Source organism: Chrysemys picta, chromosome 24 (assembly GCF_011386835.1).
Source record: "Chrysemys picta bellii isolate R12L10 chromosome 24, ASM1138683v2, whole genome shotgun sequence".
In the NCBI taxonomy this organism is placed as follows: domain Eukaryota; kingdom Metazoa; phylum Chordata; order Testudines; family Emydidae; genus Chrysemys; species Chrysemys picta.
The window spans coordinates 9,890,620-9,910,162 of record NC_088814.1 but is presented as its reverse complement, the minus strand read 5'-3'; the positions used below and the strand labels follow the sequence as shown (position 1 = coordinate 9,910,162).

The 19,543-nt window shown below is 43.7% G+C and overlaps 1 protein-coding gene across 6 annotated transcripts in view; it reads left to right on the top strand.

Annotated features, from left to right (window-relative positions):
- TLK2 (tousled like kinase 2) overlaps window positions 1–19,543 on the top strand; it is a 56,254-nt gene that overhangs the window by 27,478 nt on the left and 9,233 nt on the right. For all 6 annotated transcript variants that reach the window (XM_042844038.2, XM_065577495.1, XM_008175218.4 and 3 more), the window contains 8 exons: window positions 733–869; window positions 3,434–3,586; window positions 10,130–10,196; window positions 13,872–13,969; window positions 14,349–14,430; window positions 16,140–16,231; window positions 17,577–17,666; window positions 18,692–18,861. In XM_042844038.2, coding sequence (XP_042699972.1) covers window positions 733–869; window positions 3,434–3,586; window positions 10,130–10,196; window positions 13,872–13,969; window positions 14,349–14,430; window positions 16,140–16,231; window positions 17,577–17,666; window positions 18,692–18,861 — 889 coding nt within the window. The remainder of the gene's footprint in view (window positions 1–732; window positions 870–3,433; window positions 3,587–10,129; window positions 10,197–13,871; window positions 13,970–14,348; window positions 14,431–16,139; window positions 16,232–17,576; window positions 17,667–18,691; window positions 18,862–19,543) is intronic.

Here is a 19,543-nt window from a genome sequence, read left to right as displayed (position 1 = left end):
AGGAAACCCAGCATCCACTCGTCTGAGCAGAATAACCTGAGTTGTCGCATCTTATAATTCACATGTCACATTGCTATAAATTAGCATCTGTGATCCTAGCATGCAAGAGAGTATTGGAGGAGACTGCACAAGAAGGCACCATGGCCCAGTAAATAGGGGCTAGGACGTGCCAGGGGTCAGATGTGCTTTGTGACTTAGGGAAAATCATTTAACTTCTGCCTGTTTCTAGCTGTAAAATGGAGAATGTCTTTGTAAAGTGCTTTGAGTCCTATTGATGAAAGCGCACTATAAAAATACTAGGTTATTGCTTACCAGCTTTCAGCCTGCTTCAATGTTTAAAGACTTCATTACAATTAATGTTTTTAATTTACTCTCTTAAAAAAAAAATGTTTTTTAACTGTTTAAACCATTTACATCTGATGCGTGCAGGTATCGGGAAATATGGCAGTGCTGAAAACTTGTTTGAATTGTTTTAGTTGCGGCACTGATTGGTCTTAATTGGGCATGACCTCCTGTCTGTGAAAGTGAGGGATTTGTAACTAGATGGAGCTAAATGTTGTGTAGAACAGGTGCTGTGCAAGTGTCACTAATTGAGCTTTGCCAGTTCATCGCAGTCGATGGCAATATTAAGAGTTGGCTAAGAATAGAGTATTTAAAATAGTGCATAACTTTCAGCTCAGAATTGATCATTGGCGGCTGCTGATTCAACACTTCTGTCTTGTCTGTCTTCAGTCAAAACAGGAAAAGATGGCATGCAGAGATAAGAGCATGCAGGATCGACTGAGACTGGGTCACTTCACTACAGTCCGGCATGGGGCCTCTTTCACTGAGCAGTGGACAGATGGCTACGCTTTCCAGAACCTCATCAAGTAAGAGTAGAAGCTTCCTTGTCCTTCTGATGAGGCAGAAAAGAAAATCCATCTCTTGTGCCTCTTATCCCAAAGCACTTTTGACTAATATGTGAGCTATATGCAGTGCTCTCTACTACCCTTTACATTGAAACTGAGCTACCATTTGACAATGCATAAACAATACTAGACAACGTTTTTAGGCCAGACAGCAATGAATCTCCTTCCAGTAAAAACTCTATTGCAGTTTAGGGAGTCAGAATCTAATTACCAGAGTTGGTGTGGCCAAGACACTGGGCTAATGCTGCCTCTGATAAAAAAGGCCCCAGGGACTATAAGTAGTCACGGCCTCTGTCTTACACCCACTTGAAATACAGAAAAGATAAAGATTGAATGAGTTAAAGGGACACAACTTAAATTATATAGTGCTAATTATTACCTTACCTGCGCCTTCAGTTAGAAGCGAAGCTTGATTAAAACAAATTTACTTTGAACTCTTTTTGCAAGTCTCTCCTCTTGGAACATCCGTGAAGTTAGTTTCACTTCTGGTTCTTTCTTCAGCAGTGTTTTGGTTGCAATCACTACAGGGGAATTGTGTATGTGATCTTTAACAAATAGTGGAGACCTTTCTCTTGGACTCAGGTTTTGTTTAAAAAAATCATTTTTACAAATATCTTAAGTTTTAGGCCAAAACTGAGTTGCTCCTTTTAAGCCTATTTTAACTGACGGTTTATCTTTGACAGCAGTGCACATGTATGGTGAAAACAGATTTGTTTTATAAAACAAATTCTTTGAGAGCAGCTAAACCTATAGAAGATCTTCTAATAGCAGTAGAATACACACCTCTTTCCTCTTGGGGTGAGGGACCCTCCCATATTCTCCTATCCCAGACTGACAGCTACCAGGCCATGGTGATCTTATCTCTTTCCCTTCTCTGATGCTTCAGAGGAAGGCAAAACCGTTCTCAGTGCACCTGGCCAACTGTGCAATGCTGGGGCAGGGGGAATAGGACTGAGGAGGAGGGCAGGAATCTGCTCCTGATTCTGACTTCAGTCTGCTTACACCTTGGATCTTCAGATGGATGTTCACAACTGCGTGTGTTATGGTTGGTCGCAACAGGCTATGTATATTATTTTAAAGAAGTTTTTTAAAGAGAAATCCACAATCCGCAACTTTTTTTCTGGCAACAGTGTTCAGAGAGATAAAGGAGCTGCATAACCCAGGAAATGGAAATGACAAAAACCCTTTTACGCAAGTCATCAATAGAAGTACCCTGCAAATTCCCACCTGGCCCAGGCCATTAAGTGGGACTTCCATGCAAATAAATCTCACATGAAGTAGTGTTTTATTTACAAACATGCAAAGACAAGAGCATGCACAATCCCCTAAGATTAAGGGTAGGTCTACACTACCCGGTAGTTCGGCGGCAAGCAAATCAAACTTCTGGGTTCGACTTATCGCGTCTTGTCTGGCCGAGATAAGTCGAACCCGGAAGTGCTCGCCGTCGACTGCAGTACTCCAGTTCGGCGAGAGGAGTACCGTGAAGTCGACGGCGGAGCCTGCCTGCCGCGTCTGGATCGAGGTAGGTTCGAACTAAGGTATTTCGAACTTCAGCTACATTATTCACGTAGCTGAAGTTGCGTACCTTAGTTTGAATTGGGGGGGTTAGTGTAGACCTGCTCTTAGTCACCTCTTTCTGGTCCAATGTGGGAACCCATTTCATCAAGCAGTGCACAGATGGTCAGGGGCTTTAGAATCTCCTTTAAGGGACCAAGTCCTTCTTTGCTTTTGCTGCAAGACACGTGAAAATAGAGGGGCTTTTGAAAGTTTTACCCGCAATCTCTAACTCCCATTTTGTGACTTAACTGCCAGAGTGTAATTGAAAGCTGATGGAACTTCGTCTCCTAAGTCATTTTGGTGCCTTTCAAAATTTTACCCTGGATTTTGAATTAAAATGACAGGCAGTTTTAATGATAGCTTTCTTCTGCAAGAAGATGGTCCGTCATTGGTGGGATTGAAAAAGGTTTGAGTTGCCTTAAGAAGTTGCCTTTAAGAGCTAGGGATCATGTGACCATAGCCCTGCAGTAGAGGATTCACTTAGCAGTGTTAGTCTTTAACAGGGAAGACAGCGATCTAAAATAGATCCTTTTGGGGACCTGTGAAAAGTGAGTGGGGTAGCTGACAAAGCCAACCATAAATCATGGTTCATTCCTGGGTTTTCTTTAAGATGGTCTCAACTCCTCACTAGTAAAGAGATCATCACCTGCATGAATATTATTATGATTTGGGCACAGGATTTAATCTGTTGGAGGGCTTCTCATATTTCAGCAAATGAAGACTCCCTCACTCTATAAATTGTGACTAACCTTTAGCAAGTTGAAGGATTTGACACCTCCCTCCCACAGTTGGCATGTCTTTCCATACTTTGTGTTAAAACACTTGATTTACTCATCCTAGGAGTAGAAATGATGTGAAAATCATTTTGCTAATCTGGGGGTAGGGGGGTGTAATTAGTCATCTGTTTCCATTACTTGTATTTTTATAATCTGTCCCTTTCTCTCCCCACCCCACTCCCTCTCCCCAAGGCAACAGGAGAGGATAAATTCCCAGCGGGAGGAGATAGAAAGACAACGAAAGATGTTAGCGAAACGGAAGCCACCTGCCATGGGACAGACCCCTCCAGCAAGCAATGAGCAGAAACAGCGCAAGAACAAGACCAATGGAGCAGAAAACGAAACGTATGTTACATGGCTTTGTATTGGGACATTCCAGAGCAGCAATGTTTTTATAGGATATAGATGTGGGGGTAGACCAGCGCTCTGGGAAATGGAATACTGCACTCACTCCTAAGCTTTACTGTTTATCTCATAGACATTCCTTGTAAAAAAAAATATTATAGAATAAATCTAGCATTCAGGAACTTGTGGCTGCAGCCCTAAATATTTTCCATTGGAGTGAAATAGGGATCAATGTTGCTCATAGCAAGTTTGGAGAGTAGAATTTTCTGTTTTCATGTGCAAGCAGTATTTTTTTAAGCATTGCAGCTGCATCTGTATCTAGCCTTAGACTTGAGAGAATAAAGGGTGCCATTGTTTTGTTCTCTTTGCTGAAATTTTCCAATCAGATTTATCACACCTCCAAATAAAGAAATGGTATATGGGTTAGCAGTCTTTATCCCATTGCAATTTCTTCTGAGGATTTCCAAATAAATCATCCGATATATTGGGGAAAGAGTCTCCACATAGTATAATACTTAAAGTAGTCCTTTCTATCTCCAAAGCACTTGCTAATATCAGCTAATTCCACGGTGGGGAGGGGAAAGATCATTCTCTCTCCTCCAGTAACTGAATCTTGTGCTCAAGATGTTGTTTTCAGTTAATTTATTGCTCTCCAAACATGCCATCTTGACCCTTCTGGAGACCAAAGCCATTTTTCTCCAGAACAATTTAGCATGGATAGTGGTGAGTCCAGGCTTCCCTGCCTCCCCAGTGGGTGTTAGTCCTTCTTCCAAGCCAGGATTATCTCCGAGGATGCTGGGGGTGGAGTTCAGTCTCCAAGCCCATTTCCTCCTGGTCTCTTCTGCTGACACTACCAAGGCGGCCACTTACCAAGTGTGTTGGCTCTCTTGTAATAAGGAAACCTACCCACTAGGAAGCAAACTAATGGCTTATCTACACCAACCTATAGTATGCCGCAAGCTGGGGTGTGAATCCATCGTTTGCCAGCCCTCCATAAACTAACTGTCCGTGTGCACCCTGCTGACGTGCATTAACAGTTAGTGTGCTGTGATCTTGTCCTCCTTGAAACAGAACTAGTTAAAGTGTATTAACTGTTAATGCCTGTCAGCAGGGTCCACATGGACAGTTAGTTTGCAGCAGGCTAGTGTGGGGTAGCTTGCCACAATCTAAACGTTTGGGTAGACAAGCACTCGGTTTAGTTGACTATCTGGGGCTTCCATGAAGCACTTGGCTACCATTAACCAAGGCAGCATACATACTGCTGACCTAATGGTGAAAGGCTCCATCCCCTATAACTCAAGCTTTCGAGCCAGCTGTTCCCTCTCTCTCTGTCACTACTCCCAGACTTCTCTTCATTCCTGCCATGTTTCTATCTCCCCTCTTCCCCTTTAGAGTTCCTTTCACCTTGTGCCTTTCATTCCTTACCTCTCTTTACTCATTCAGTCCTTCTCCTTGGTTCCTAGAAAGGTCCATTCCACACTCAAGGTCCCATGTAATCTTCCCTAAATACGGTAAACCAGGATCATGATTTTGAATGGCTTTCTATATTTCATGTTGCTAAAACCGCTGTGTGGGGATTGCATGACTTAGTGGAGCTGATGAGAGCCCAGGGCCCTTCTGCCTTTTCAGTTTCTATTTCAGAGTGTGCCCATGTAACAAAAACTGCCACTGCTTTTTGGCACTCAAGATAAAGTTGTCAAAGAACTAAATGAGCCATGGAGAGAAGTCTCCTCTCTTACGAGAATGGTGCTTCCTCTTTCATGGTTGATGCGTGTTGTCCGGTTGAATTGTAGTGGAATGTGTTACCTGTGCTTTGGGCAAATAGAGGGCTTCAGTAGCAAAGATAAATCCGAAACCATTAACCGTGGCTTATGTCACGCACGTCAGTTGCTATATACTCCTTTCCAGGAACACCAGTATGTATCAGCACACTCACTGGGGTCTGGAAGTGCAGACTGAACGCCTGTGTGTGATTATTTTAAAATCTTAGGAAGAATAAAGACTTTTCACAGCTTGCAACTATAAACTTGAGGGGGACAAGAGAATGTTCATGTCTCTTTCCCACTTCCTCTAGAAGATTTGCCACTTAGAATGTATGACTAGTAAGACCAGGCCTGATGCTTGGGAGGGGCAAGACTTTTAATCAGGTGTTTTTTGTGCCTGATGCAGAATCTTAGGCTATGTCTACACTACTGTGGTAAGTCGACCTACGCTACGCAACTCCAGCTACGTGAATAACGTAGTTGGAGTCGACGTACCTTAGGTCGAGTTACCACAGGGTCTACACTGTGGGGCATCTCCCATCGACTTACCTTACTCTTCTCATCGGAGGTAGAGTACAGTGGTCGACTGGAGAGTGATCTGCAGTCGATTTGGCGGGTCTTTACTAGACCCGCTAAATCGACCGCCAGTGGATCGATCTCAGTGTTGATCCCTGCTGTAGTGTAGACCTGCCCTTAATGTAGTTAAGTTATGTATGTCCAGATAGATTTGCTGTTTGTCAGCCTCCTGAATAGCACCGATACTCTTCAAATTTAGGGTGACTTTTTAGTGGGCAGCACAGTTGCTGGAGACATCTTGTAAAGTTGGCAGGCACCAGGCACATGTGGTGAGGATGGAGCTCGTTAGCCTACGAAAACCTTGCTTTTGAAATGAGCTGAGCAATTGGTATAATCAGGCTAAGCTGGATTTTTACTAATTCGTTATATTGTAACCTTTGGTTCTAATGGAAACAAGCCCTGATATTAACCAACATTGAAGCTCTCGCTGCAGTGTGTGGAGTCGGAGGCAATTCAGGGCTGAAGTTGATATTCCACTAACCTTTCCCCTGGGGTCTAGGCATTGAAGTCTGTAAGAGATACGCAAGCTTCCCCCAATGTTCTCATAAACTTTGCTGCAGTGGGGCAGTCAGAATTTGGAATGTTCTTGTTTTATCAGGATATGTCAACATAGTATGAATGTATGTTTGAGTTTAAAAGCAGTTGCCTGGTAGCTAATTATATTATGGGTATGTCCGCAGTGGCCAAACGTACTGACCCTCCGAGCCACGTGCGGTAATCCTAAGACGTTTGAGAGCCGTGTGCACCTGCCAGGGCTCGGTGCTTCTGCCCTGCGGCAGAGTGGTGGGGCTAGGGGCTTCAGTCCCACGGGAGGCACCTGCCGGGGCTTGGAGCTTCAGCAAGAGCGGGGCTGAAGCCCTGAGCCCCATCAGGTGCCCGCGCTGGGCTGAAGCTCCTAGACACTCTTTTCCTCCCCCCCCCCTCCCCTTGCTGGGCAGAAGCCCCTAGCCCCACTATCCTGCTGGAGGGCAGAAGCCCTGAGCTTCCCCCCACAGTCTGATAGGTAGAGAATGGAGTGGGAGGCTATGCGAGCTGCATTTTGGGCACCCCGGTTGTATTTAGGCTGTGGCGGGGGTGGGCACTTTTGCCCGACACAATAAGTGTGTCATATTTTGATACTTTCTAACTCAAACTGTTTACTTTTAGGTGATTCTTTTAGTTTGTATTTAAATTTCTCCACCCTTGAAATAGTATTGTTTTGATAGAGTTGTGCACATTATCTCCTCTTAAAGTAGCGTTGCCAATCGTGTAAAATTCCCTTTACATGCTTTTCAACTTCAAAATACTTTACAAAAATAAATCCTCGTTTTTGCAGCAAGTTATTGACCTCATTGTATTTCCTTGGGCTGCCCCAGATATGCAATTTCTGGCTGACCGTCTAGACAGCTCTGCAGGCTGAAAGTTTGGGGTTTTACCTACAAACAAGGGTCATGGTGGATTCTCCATCACTGGCAACTTTTAAATTGTGATAGGATGTTTCTCTAAAAGATCTGCTCTAGGAATTACTTTGGAAAGGTTCTCTGGCCTGTGTGAGACAGGAGGTCAGACCAAATGGTCTCAGTGATCCCTTCTGGCCTTGGAATAAATAAGGTTTTCCTTCAGTCGTCAGTAATAATCACTGAGTGTTTCTCAAATTCCTTCTCTGAAAAAATAGCCATTTTCAGTGCTTTAAAAATTGCCACCCTGGTGCATTGTAAATGCCATTCAGAATCAGCAGGAGTTGGGTGCTAAATCCTTTGGGATCCTTTAAAAATCCCACCCTAATTGTTTGGAACTCAGTCTGGGCGTTTTGAGCACAGATGTGTCATCTTGGTTAGGGTGTCTTAAAAGGGGGAAAGGTTGCTCCTGTGATAGGAGCGTTGAGCCATGGTTTACCCAAGAGTAGTTATGAAATTCAGTCACCGCCTGAAAATAGGCATCTATAATGTAAACATGGACAAGACTGTAATTTAAGGCAGGAAGCTGAATTTGTAGGGGGTTTTGTGGTCTAGTGTGTTCAGTAGCTAGCTCGGGCTGTCACAGGGCCCTCGGCTAGAATGGAAGTCATGTATTTCAAGTGCGTTTATATTAAATAGGACAGTGTTTATTTTCCATCCTCCTTGGCTTTTTTAAAATACTAGAAGCTAGCATGTAGCTATTTCTGGAAATACTAGTCCAGTGAGAGCCATTCTATTGCTTGTGAAAATCTATCCATTTTAGACTGTTTCACCCTGTCTGTCTGTCTCTCTCACACGCAGCCCACATTTGGTTTATTCAGTTGTTCAGGTACCCCAAATCCTGCAATAGCAACCAGTTGTCAAAGCTTGCTGAAAACAGGGTTCCGTCTGGGAAGGCTTCTTTAAAGCCAAGTAAATTTGAGATTACAGAACAATCTGGATTAACTGGATCTGATTTAAATGCAGGTCAGCTCGTTTCTTGAGAGCTTGTGTTGTAATCCGTTCTCCAAGGAAGAACTACCAATGTGCCACATGACTTTTTGTTCTGTGTCCCTGTGTAAACATTGATGGTATTGGTTGTATTTTTTTAGAACAGTTAGATTGTTAATTTGGAATGTAGTGATCTTTCGCAGTAAGGGGGATTTATTAGGAGAGCCTACATCCTGAATATTGGACTAAATGCTTGTTCAGACAACGGTAAAGTGGGCAAATTCCAATTATACTTACTGTTCAACTGTAGTTGAATTATAGCTGCCACTAAGGCCAGGTCTACACTAGCCCCCTAATTTGAACTAAGGTATGCAACTTCAGCTACGTGAATAACGTAGCTGAAGTTCGAAGTACCTTAGTTCGAACTTACCTTGGTCCACACTCGGCAGGCAGGCTCCCCCGTCGACTCCGCAGTACTCCTCTCGCCGAGCTGGAGTACCGCAGTCGACGGCGAGCACTTCCGGGTTCGACTTATCGCGTCCAGACTAGACGCGATAAGTCGAACCCAGAAGTTGGATTGCTCGCCGCCGAACTACCGGGTAAGTGTAGCCAAGTCCTAAGAGACATCCATTCGAGGAGCAGGTATATTAACTAGGAAATTGAGTAATCCTGGCTCTTACGTTTTAAGGGCTAGTCATTGTTGTAGGAAATGTTTGTAGAGGAGGGCAGGTCGGGATTTATAAGGTCCTTCTAGGCTGCGACACACCCTCCTGCAATTGCTTTGCCTGCCCCACTGCTATGTCAGGCTGTCTCCAGCATGCCAGGAGGTGTACAGGAACAGAAGAAGCTAGAGATGGGCAAGACGTGGCATAGAGCCCAGAGCTGTTCTGCACAGAGATGTCTGTTTAGCAGCATGAAGCTCAGAGAGTGGAGCTGCCTTCTAACACTCAGTGTGGTACTGAGTTGCTAGGGGAGTGAGAAGCATAACATTGTGGAGCTGAGAGGTGGCTAGAAGTTGGGAGGGAGTTGAGGCTTCTGTTGGGGAACAAGAGGAGGAGAGAATTAAAGCTATGTATATCTGCCCCCCTCGCCCCTCATGTAAATCTTGTGGGTATAACATTGACAGCTGCAAGTGGTAGTGTGCTTTCTACACAACAGTCAGTGGGATCCTGAATGAATTCTGAAGAGTTTGAAAGTCATGTAATATAGCATCCCAGAGGTAGTTCTCTGTAGATTTGTAATGAGATCTGATTGAACGGGTTTTAAAATAAATAAATAAATAAAAATGTAAAACCGAGTTAAATTTCAGAAATAAAAACAAATCCGAACATTCAAAAAGTGAAGGTTTCTGACGCAATGTTCAATATTTACGGTATCTCCTCTTGGTTTTCTTCGTTAGGCGTAAACCTTAGTAAATTAAATATGTACCATGAAATAGAGTTCAGACACACTCAGCGCTCTATTACAGCGTGTCAAGACTTGAGCACTATCTTCAGTACGAGAGAGACTGCAGAATGTGATATACACATTTCAAACAATCTGTCAGTTGCTGAAGGATACAGCATGCAATGCTCCTTCTTATAGCTGAGCAGATTATTAAATGGGTGTGTATTTGGCATGGTACACTGAAAATAGTCCATCTGCTGGACAGGAATTGCACTAGAATGGAACTTTATTTACCAGTGCCATGCTAAGTTGGCTGCATTGAAACTTATTCTCTCTCTCTCTCCCCCTCGGGTAGTCCTGTTTAGACCAGCCTGGCTACTTGAAACTGTAACCGAGACTGTGCTTACAAATGTGTTGGATATGTCTGTGACACCGTTCTCTTGTGTACGCAGGTTAACATTAGCTGAATATCATGAACAGGAGGAAATCTTCAAACTCCGACTAGGTCATCTTAAAAAGGTAAAGAACTTGTTACAGAAATAGCTCTAAGAAGCACTTGGCCAGCTACATATGAATTTGGTGTAAGAGTTATTGACTTGAATGCAAAAAAAGAGACAGGCACATAGGTCCTAGTTTTGGCTCCACTGCGAAGCACAAAACTCTTGCTGAACCCTGTAGGCTCCTAAATTCACTACATTTTCAGGGTAAAAGTTCCCAGGTGCCTGTGTTCCTGCCTCTGGGCACATACACTGCTGCCTCCCTCTAGGCCTGAGGTCCCCAAACTGTGGGGTGTGCCCCTCTATGGGGGTGTGGAGGAAAGTCCAGGAGGGCGCCGTGGGCCTGGGCCAGCCCCCACAGGAGAGGGAGGGAGTGCCACCCAGCCCCTCCCCACCCCCAGCCTCGGAGCAGCTCTGCTCCTGGGCCACGCCACCCGCTGGCCGCAACCCCATTCCGAGACCCACCCCCAGCTGCGGCTCCAGCCTTGGCCCCCTTACCTCTGTTTGTGTCATCCCCATCCCCAGAGCCGCGGCCCCGCTCCTGGCCCGGGAGAGGCACAGACAGGGGTAAGTGGGTGTGCGACCCTCAAAAGTTTGGGGACCGCTGCTCTAGGCGTCTGGATGTGCATGTCCCACCTCAGCCCCAGTGTGATGCACAAACCAGGGGAAGATATGCGCTCAGCTGCCGAAGTGGCATGCTGGACCCAATCCAATAGGCGGACTCAGATCCCATTCAGAATTCGCCAGGAGAAGGAGGTGGTGGTTCCCACCTTACAACTTTTAGCCCCATGTTGAAAGCACTTCTTGGGACATGGAAGATGCAGGTTCAATTTCCCCATTTCTGCTGGGGGTGGGGAGAGGATTTGATCAGGGCGTCCACCTCGGAGTGCTCTTAACCAATGAGCTATGGGATGCTCTGATGTGGAGCTCCTTCGGTCTCTCCTTTTGAAGCTGTTCCACTGTGGATATGGACTTTAGTAGTCATTGGGCCAGAGAAAAAAAGAGTGACTGACTCTGTAGTCCAGTGGTTAGAGCACCCAGCTGGGAGGTGGGAGACCCCTGGTCCAGTCCCCCTGCTCCAATTGCTCTTACATTGTTTAGCCACAGTGGAACAGCTCCAATAGGAGAGATTGAGGGAGCCCCACATCAGAGCATCTCCTAGTTCAGTGGTTTGAGCATTCTTCGGAGAGGTGGAAAACCCCTGTTCAAATCTTTTCTCCCCCTCTGGCAGAGAGGGGGGAATTGAACATGGAGCTCCCGCATCCCAGGCAAGTGCTGCTCCTCTGGCAAAGGTGCCAGACTCCGAAGAGTGAATATCCCGCAGAAGTAGGTGCCCCTCTGCAGCCTGGATTTAGATGCCCATCTACCTGGGAGGAGCAGGGCGTAGGGTACACCCCTCTTCCTGGCATCTCCCATTGGCTAGTTTAGGCAGCTCCCTGCCTAGTGTGCTGGCTTTTGTGAATCCCGTTCTGAGGGGTCTGTCTTGCCATTCACTGCATAGGGAACCTAGGTGCCTAACTCAGGCTTTGTGAATCACACGGATTTTTCCCGGCACCTAAAAGTTCGGCACCATGAGGTTCAGCAGCACACCACCTAACTCCTTGTGTGTATCCAGGCCATTGTAACTTGTCTGAGAGAGAAGCGTTCTTACTGTATTTCCCAGGGCAATAGTGTCAAGGAGAGAGGTGTTCATAGCTTCCTACTAAGGCTGTATGTTTGTCATAGCTATAACCTCCATGATCTGTAGGGTTTTTAAAGGAGAAAACCCTATATGTCACCCCAGCCAGCCCACTACGGAGCACTGCATATGTCCAGCGTAGGGGGCAGGGAATATGTATGGGCTAGCGAGCTTACTAGAGCCCAGTGGAGAGAAGTGAGGATTTTTGAAAGGCTCTTTAAACCATTGTCTAATTTGTAATAGAAATATGACTTTTCTCATGACAAAGCCTATGAATTAAAATATCAGGTGCTGCGACTTCTTTAACTAAAGTTATGATATTTATAACCCCTACTATTCCCCGCCCCCAAGTGTGACTCCATATTTTTGCCACATCAAGCAACCAGTCTCCTGCGTAACACTCTAGACAAATCTATTCAGCACTCTTTGATAACTCCGAATAATACTCAGTTATAAAATCATACATTTTTCCTTCTCGTTGGCATCAGCAGGAGTTCTCCCTGCAAGCAAACTTATTTTAGGTAATTGTTTGCTTCCTTATTAGCTCATTAGTCACTATAGTCTTTTATTAGAGCAGCTCAGAAAACTTTGACCGATACAACTTCAGCAAAAACTAGCTAAGAATATTTTCTCAAGTGTCTTTCCAGTTTCCCGACCAGATCAGATTGCCATTAACACTAAAATAGGGATGGGGTGGGGTTACTTGCTTTGGTTTGAGGAAGCTCCTTTTGTAGCATCTGGCTTCAAAGAGAGTAGCTTTTCTGTCCCTTGGTGAATAAGGCAGACGGGCCATTAGGCCTGTAGGGAGTTTGGCCTTCAGTGTTTTCACTGGCCAGTATCTGAATCCTGCTTTTACCAATCACATGCTGAATGTGAAAGCCTGGCCTACACTACTCTGTTTTCTTTTACCCAGCATTGCTTCCACTGCTGCTAGCAATGATGGGTATTACAGTGTATACAGGGCCAATTGCATGTAAACCGCACCATGTCCTCTCTACCTACTATGGGCAAGGCTAGACGACATGGAGCTCAAGCTATATTTATCCTGTAGCTACCTCCATTCCTACCAGTGGAGGAAATCACAGGTCCACTTATTGTCAGTGTAATGTAGCCCGGAACAGAAGAATCCATTTAGAACTTGACCTTTACAGAAAATGAAGTAATGCTCTAGGATTGTCTCATTGTCTGAGGTTGTGCTTACCCTCCTCCACTTTGGGAACTAGCTCATTTTTAATCGGTGAAAATAGAATACAAGTTGAAAAGGAGGGGTGTCTAATGTGATCATCCATGTATAATTTGAAACCTGATGGAAGCTGTCAGTAAAAGCTTATGTACCCTGATTCAACAGTCTGTGTAAAAGGGCAGAATCAACTACTTAGAATCTCCCTTCCTTTCAGGGGTGACGTTAAAAACTACGTGCAGCATGGAAAGCCAAAGCTCTGGGTAGCCCACATCCTCCCACTTCCTGGAGACATTTTTGTTTTCTGTGGCTCTTCTGGAAACCACTGGGCTTTTTATAAATCTGAAAAGATATCAAGATGCTGCTTAAGATATAAAGTTACACAGATTCTGGAACAGAGCTGTAACTTTCAGGAGGGTCTTGGCTGTTTTTATCAGTGATACTTATTAGCTTCCACATGACACACTTCAAACTTTCAGAATTACCTGCTGTTTAATCTTCCTATACAATTCTAGGATACTTTCTTTGTTTGCACTGAAAGCGTATCATTTAATCAGTGTGTTCCTAACTGCTGGAACTGAGGAAAACATAATTAACATATTGGCTGGGGGAAAGGGGAAGAACTTGTACCAACTCCCATCTGTAGTTTGGATGCATAGTCACAAGCAAAACAGCCCAATAGTTTCCTCCTTCTATTTGTTATCTTGAAGTTGGCTGTAATCATAGTTTTCATTCTACCAAACCAGTCATGTACCATTAAATTCCAGTTAGTGTGTCCATAAATCAGGTGAAACTAGCTACCCAGTGTCTTGAACTGTTTGTCATCTTTTTTCATACAGGAAGAAGCAGAGATCCAGGCGGAGTTGGAACGACTAGAGAGAGTTAGAAATCTACATATCAGGGAATTGAAAAGGATACACAATGAAGATAATTCACAGTAAGCATGGGGAGGCATGTAGGGGAGAGAATAGGCATCAAATGGTAACTTCTCAAGGAAAGCTAAATTCTCTTAGGATACATTTGTCTGATAATGGGAATGCACCATGCTTAATTCTGCTTTTAATATCCTGCCACCCACTGAAATATACAGTACTGTGCTGACTTAAAAGCATTTGCGTGTAAAATATGTAGGATTTACAAATGACTTTGGAAGCTTTTGCAGTGTCATTGATAAATGACTATCCAATCGTTTGAAAACTGGACATAACCACCTTTTTGAGGCTTAATAAGAAGTGTCCTCTCTGAGCTGTATAATATCTGTGACTACTTATTAGTAGATGGCATTACCATTGTCAATGTTAAATTGTCCTCTCCAGATTTAAAGACCATCCAACGCTAAATGACCGATATCTTTTGCTACATCTTTTGGGTAGAGGAGGCTTCAGTGAGGTATATAAGGTAAGTTTTTGAAGAATTCGTCTGTTGTGTTGTATTTTGAGTCTGCACAGAGATACTCAGTAAGCAAAATCTGACATTTGTTCTCTCAAATGGAGAGTGTATGTGGTTGTGGGGGAAGGAATGTAGAAATACATGTCGCATCTGGCTTTGATTTAGACAGCAGACCTGATATTTAGTTTCTGTTCTCCACAAGATTTTATTGAAACATGCATTTGTTGGGAATGTCCCACTGGTATGACTAGGAGAATGCCATGAAATACCTCTTGAGACTTAAACAAGTGTTAGAAATCTGCTTTTAAAAGGTATATTTGAAATGGCTACATTGCAACGGCACAGTAGGGCTTTAAATCCGACACATTATTGTAAATGAAAGGAAAATAACTTCCAGGGATATATGGCACAGCCTTCATTTTTTAAGTCTAGGAAGTGTTTGTATCCCACCATGGACATGCTGAACAAACAATCCTTGGTCACATGGGTAAGGATTATTTACATGACATTGTTTTGCAAGATCAAGACCTATGATATTTAGACTAGGCCATGCTGCTAATTGGAGAGATTAAGAGATTAATTTTAAATAAATTGAAAGCATCTGTTTCCCCAAGCATCCCATATGTGCTCTGTAGTTCATAGTCAATTTGATGCTAATATTAGTCTAAACTAAAATATAAACTCAGGTATTGGACACTTATATGAATAACTAGACTATCTAGAGCCATAATAGTATTAAGTTTGAAAAAGGATATTGAACCTCATGTTTCAGGATTTAGGGTAATCTCTAACGTTGGGGGTTAGAACAAGATTGGGTGGGGGGCACGATTATCCCACACCTGCATACAATGGGATGTCTTGCACTGTGCTCCAAAACACCTGGATCAAAGACAGGATCCTGGATTAGATTAAAAGAAAATATATGGAGATATACCTATCTCATAGAACTGGAAGGGACCCTGAAAGGTCATTGAGTCCAGCCCCCTGCCTTCACTAACAGGACCAAGTATTGATTTTGCCCCAGATGGCCCCTTCAAGGATTGAACTCACAACCCTGGATTTAGTAGGCCAATGCTCAAAGCACTGAGCTATCCCTTCCCCTGGAGGGAGCACTGCAATGGAACACTGCATCGATCCAGAAGCACAATTCCAAAATTTGTGTGTGCTGGGATGCTCTTTAAGATCCCAAGGGGTGAAAAATGTCAGCATGAGCTATGCAGCTGAACCATTGGCTCTCCAACCACAAATGGGTTGAAACTTCTTCTACCTGGAGATGTGACATCTAGCAATGTGCATTAAACCAATATATGTCCTATGCATTTTTTTTTTTTTTTAATTAAGTACAAGTGACTTTGGTGGCTCAAGGCGTCATGGCAGAGAGCCTTCCTTGCCGGTTCTCATCAAGTATAGGTTGTTACTATCGCATGGCTGTTTGGCTTGTGTGAAACGAGTGGTGCACTCAGTCTAGATCCCAGTGGATGGACTAGTGTTCCAAAATCACCAATTGTCTTACACTAATTGGCTCCCTTATTGGCAGGCGAATTAAAGGACAGATTCTTAAATTGTATTCAGAGTAGATAGCATTAGTGACACTAACTACAGCATATTGCCATCTATTCTTTGCTTTGCATTGGGACACTAGTGTGGAATCTCTTGTTCACATTTGCAGTATTAATTTGAAATTGCAACTCTACTGATACTTACTTTTTTCTTTGTAGGCATTTGATTTAACAGAACAGAGATACGTAGCTGTGAAAATTCACCAGTTAAATAAAAACTGGAGAGATGAGAAAAAAGAGAATTATCACAAGTAAGTGGTGCTGTAAAGCCGAGATACCAGATAGTAGAACAATGCATTGCTGTTTTTTCCCCATCTTGGCCTGAGAATTGGTTCCTATCTATTGATACTGACTAGAATATGTATTTTAATGCAGCTAAATGTAAAGGTGTACATCTAGGAGCAAAGAATGTAGGCCATGCTTTCAGGATGGGGGACTCTATCCTGGGAAGCAGTGATTCTGAAAAAGATTTGGGGATACTGGTGGATAATCAACTGAACATGAGCTCCCAATGTGATGCTGGGGCCAAAAACACTAATATGATCCTGGGATGCACAAACGGGACTCTCAAGTAGGAATAGAGAGGTTATTTTACTTCTATATTTGGCACTGGTGCGGCCACTGCAGAAAACTGTGTCCAGGTCTGGTGTCCATAATTCCAGAAGGACGTTGATAAATTGGAGAGCATTCAAAGAAGAGCCACGAGAATGATTAAAAGATTAGAAAACATCCCTTATAGACTCGAGGAGCCCAATGTTGTTTAGCTTAACAAAGAGAAGGTTAAGGGGTGACTTGATTAGTCTGTAAGTATTTTTCTGAGGAACAAATATTTAATAATGGGCTCTTCAGTCTAGCAAAGGAAAATCTAACATGATCCAATCGCTAGAAGTTAAAGCTAGACAAATTCAGGCTGGAAATAAGGTGGAAATTTTTAAAAGTGAGCATAATTAACCATTGGAAAAATTTACCAAGGGAGGTGGTGGTTTCTTAGTCGCTGACCATTTTTAAACCAATATTGGGTATTTTTCTAAACTATTTGGTCTCAGAATTATGTTGGAAGTTTTCTGACCTGTGTTATACAGGAGGTCCTACTAGATGATCCCAGTGATCCCTTCTGGCCTTAGAATCTGTGAAACTATGAATTCTCCTCTCCTTCCTCACTATTTGCTGCAAAAGTGAAGCCACTTCCTCCCACCTTGTTAGTATCCCCTCAGAAATGTCTGAAATGAGCAAGAAAAGTGAGTGGATGCTTGCAAAATAAGAGCATTGTTGGGGTCTGGACCAACAGTGGTGCTGAGAGTTTTGTTTCCCCTTAATAAGGGGATATCTCCTCTATATAATGACTTGGCCTCACTCATGCAGAGAACAAAAGCCTTAAGCGCATTCCCAACTCCCCAGACACGCGTTGGGAGTGTGCTTTCAAAAAACTGTACCGCTTGGTTTCCAAGAATATTTAATACTTTCTGAATTGTATGAATAAGCTTCCATTTCAAGGTGGAACACCGAGCGCTGTGCCAAGATCATTATATCTAAAGCGCTTAATGTAGAACCCAAAGTAAAATCTCTGTTGCTAATGCCCGGAGTCTTGCCTTTCAGACATGCGTGTAGAGAGTACAGAATTCACAAAGAACTGGATCATCCTCGAATAGTTAAACTCTATGACTACTTCTCGCTGGATACTGACTCGTAAGTGATGTGTTGATGTGCCTTTGCACTGCATTTGCCAAGTTCCCCACAAAGTGTTTAGTCAAAAGCTTTCCAGCAAAGCTTAGTGATCCTGCGGTCAGGGTAGATCAGTACTTTACACAGTGGATCTTGTCACCACTGAGTCTCATTTGGACATGAGCTTAGGAGTCAGAAAAGGATTATCCATTTATATGGATAATGAACAGCCACAGCTGCATAATAGGGGATAAAAGCGTATAAGGGACCCTCATGCTTCAGGGAATAAGCCAGCCACAAAGGGCGGGTCTGTACGGCTACACAGTGCATGGCAAGCCTGGGTGCAAGGCTGCAGCACTCCAGCCTGCCACGTGTTGTCCACGTGGACCCTGCTGCTGCACACAAGAAGTTTCTCGGTGCACTTTGCCTACTGCTCTCTGAAACAGTCGTATGCAAAAGCCATTCACAAACTTTTAGTGCACTGCAGCAGGGAGCGCAGTAGATCTACACCCGTTTGTCATGCGCTAAGTGACCAAGTTAAGGCCTATCAGTTAGGACTTCTGTAGTTGGCAGACGGTTATGTAGTTGTCAATTATGGGGTTTATTGCACCTTCTCTGAAGGTTTAGTGCTGTATCCTGTCTGGCAGTAGCCTAGACACACCATTAGTCTAATCGGTTATGGCATTTATGTTCCCGTGTTCTTATACCCATTAGTCAGCAGATCTTAGTTCTAGCACAACCCTGTCCCCAAGTGATGTGCTACAGGGGACGTCCATAATGAAAACACATGTACAAGAAGACTAGCTATTTTTAATGCATTCATGTTGCTTTGCCTGGAAAATCAGTTTTGTTCTGATAAATGTAGATTTCAGATTTGGCTGTATGTAGATCTAAACCTGTTTCCTGTATGTCTATGATGGAGGCATCTGAATATGTACAAGTTTGACAGGGAATGACCTCGTTGAGGAGATTTACATGGAAGAGAAAATACAAAATATTAGTGTTTCTCTCAGGGGACTTAATTTTGGTGTTTGTTCTCTTGCCTTCAGGTTTTGTACAGTGTTAGAATACTGTGAGGGAAATGATCTGGACTTCTACCTGAAACAGCACAAGTTAATGTCCGAAAAAGAGGCACGATCCATTATCATGCAGATTGTGAATGCTTTAAAATACTTAAATGAAATCAAACCGCCCATCATACACTATGACCTTAAACCAGGTACGTTATGAAGCAGGATGTCATGTGTTTACCCTCTTACCTCTTCTTAGCAACCTCTCTAGACCACCAAGGAACAGTTCCAACTGGCGAAACCCAGGAACAGGGCCAGGTCTATTGGTACCCATTCCAAAACCTGGGTGCTTAGCTTGCAGCATAGAAGAGACTGAAATGCTTGGTTTTGCTCTGTAAATGGGTATTGGCACCGGGAGTTGCAGCATTGAGAGGAAGTAAAATTCCAGAAAGGAGCCTTCCTGTTCTGGACAAGCCCTTGTGCCATCATGTGTCAGCACTTGGTTTCTGTGACCTGGTTGGCCTTTGCTTTCCTGTGCTGCATCTTCCTTCATATCGATGGCCACACTCTTGTTCTCTTCCTTTGTGATGCTCCGTAAATGGCAACAAAAACTAACTTGGGAAAACTTGCTCATCTGTTGCTTTTATGGGTCCTCATAGCAATACATAGAGGTCAGATAGTGCTCTTGGAAGTCTGACCTTCCAGACTCACCAGTGCCCAGAAAATCACAAGTGTCTTCCCCAAATGTCGTCAGACAGTTCCCATCTCATAGACCATGCAGCTGAGAGAGCAGAGCTTCCTTGCTTGCAGTATCTGTTAGGGGTTGGCATATGCTGGGCAACACTTATTTTATTATTATTTTTTTTTTTTACCCCAGTAAAATCCAAGCAC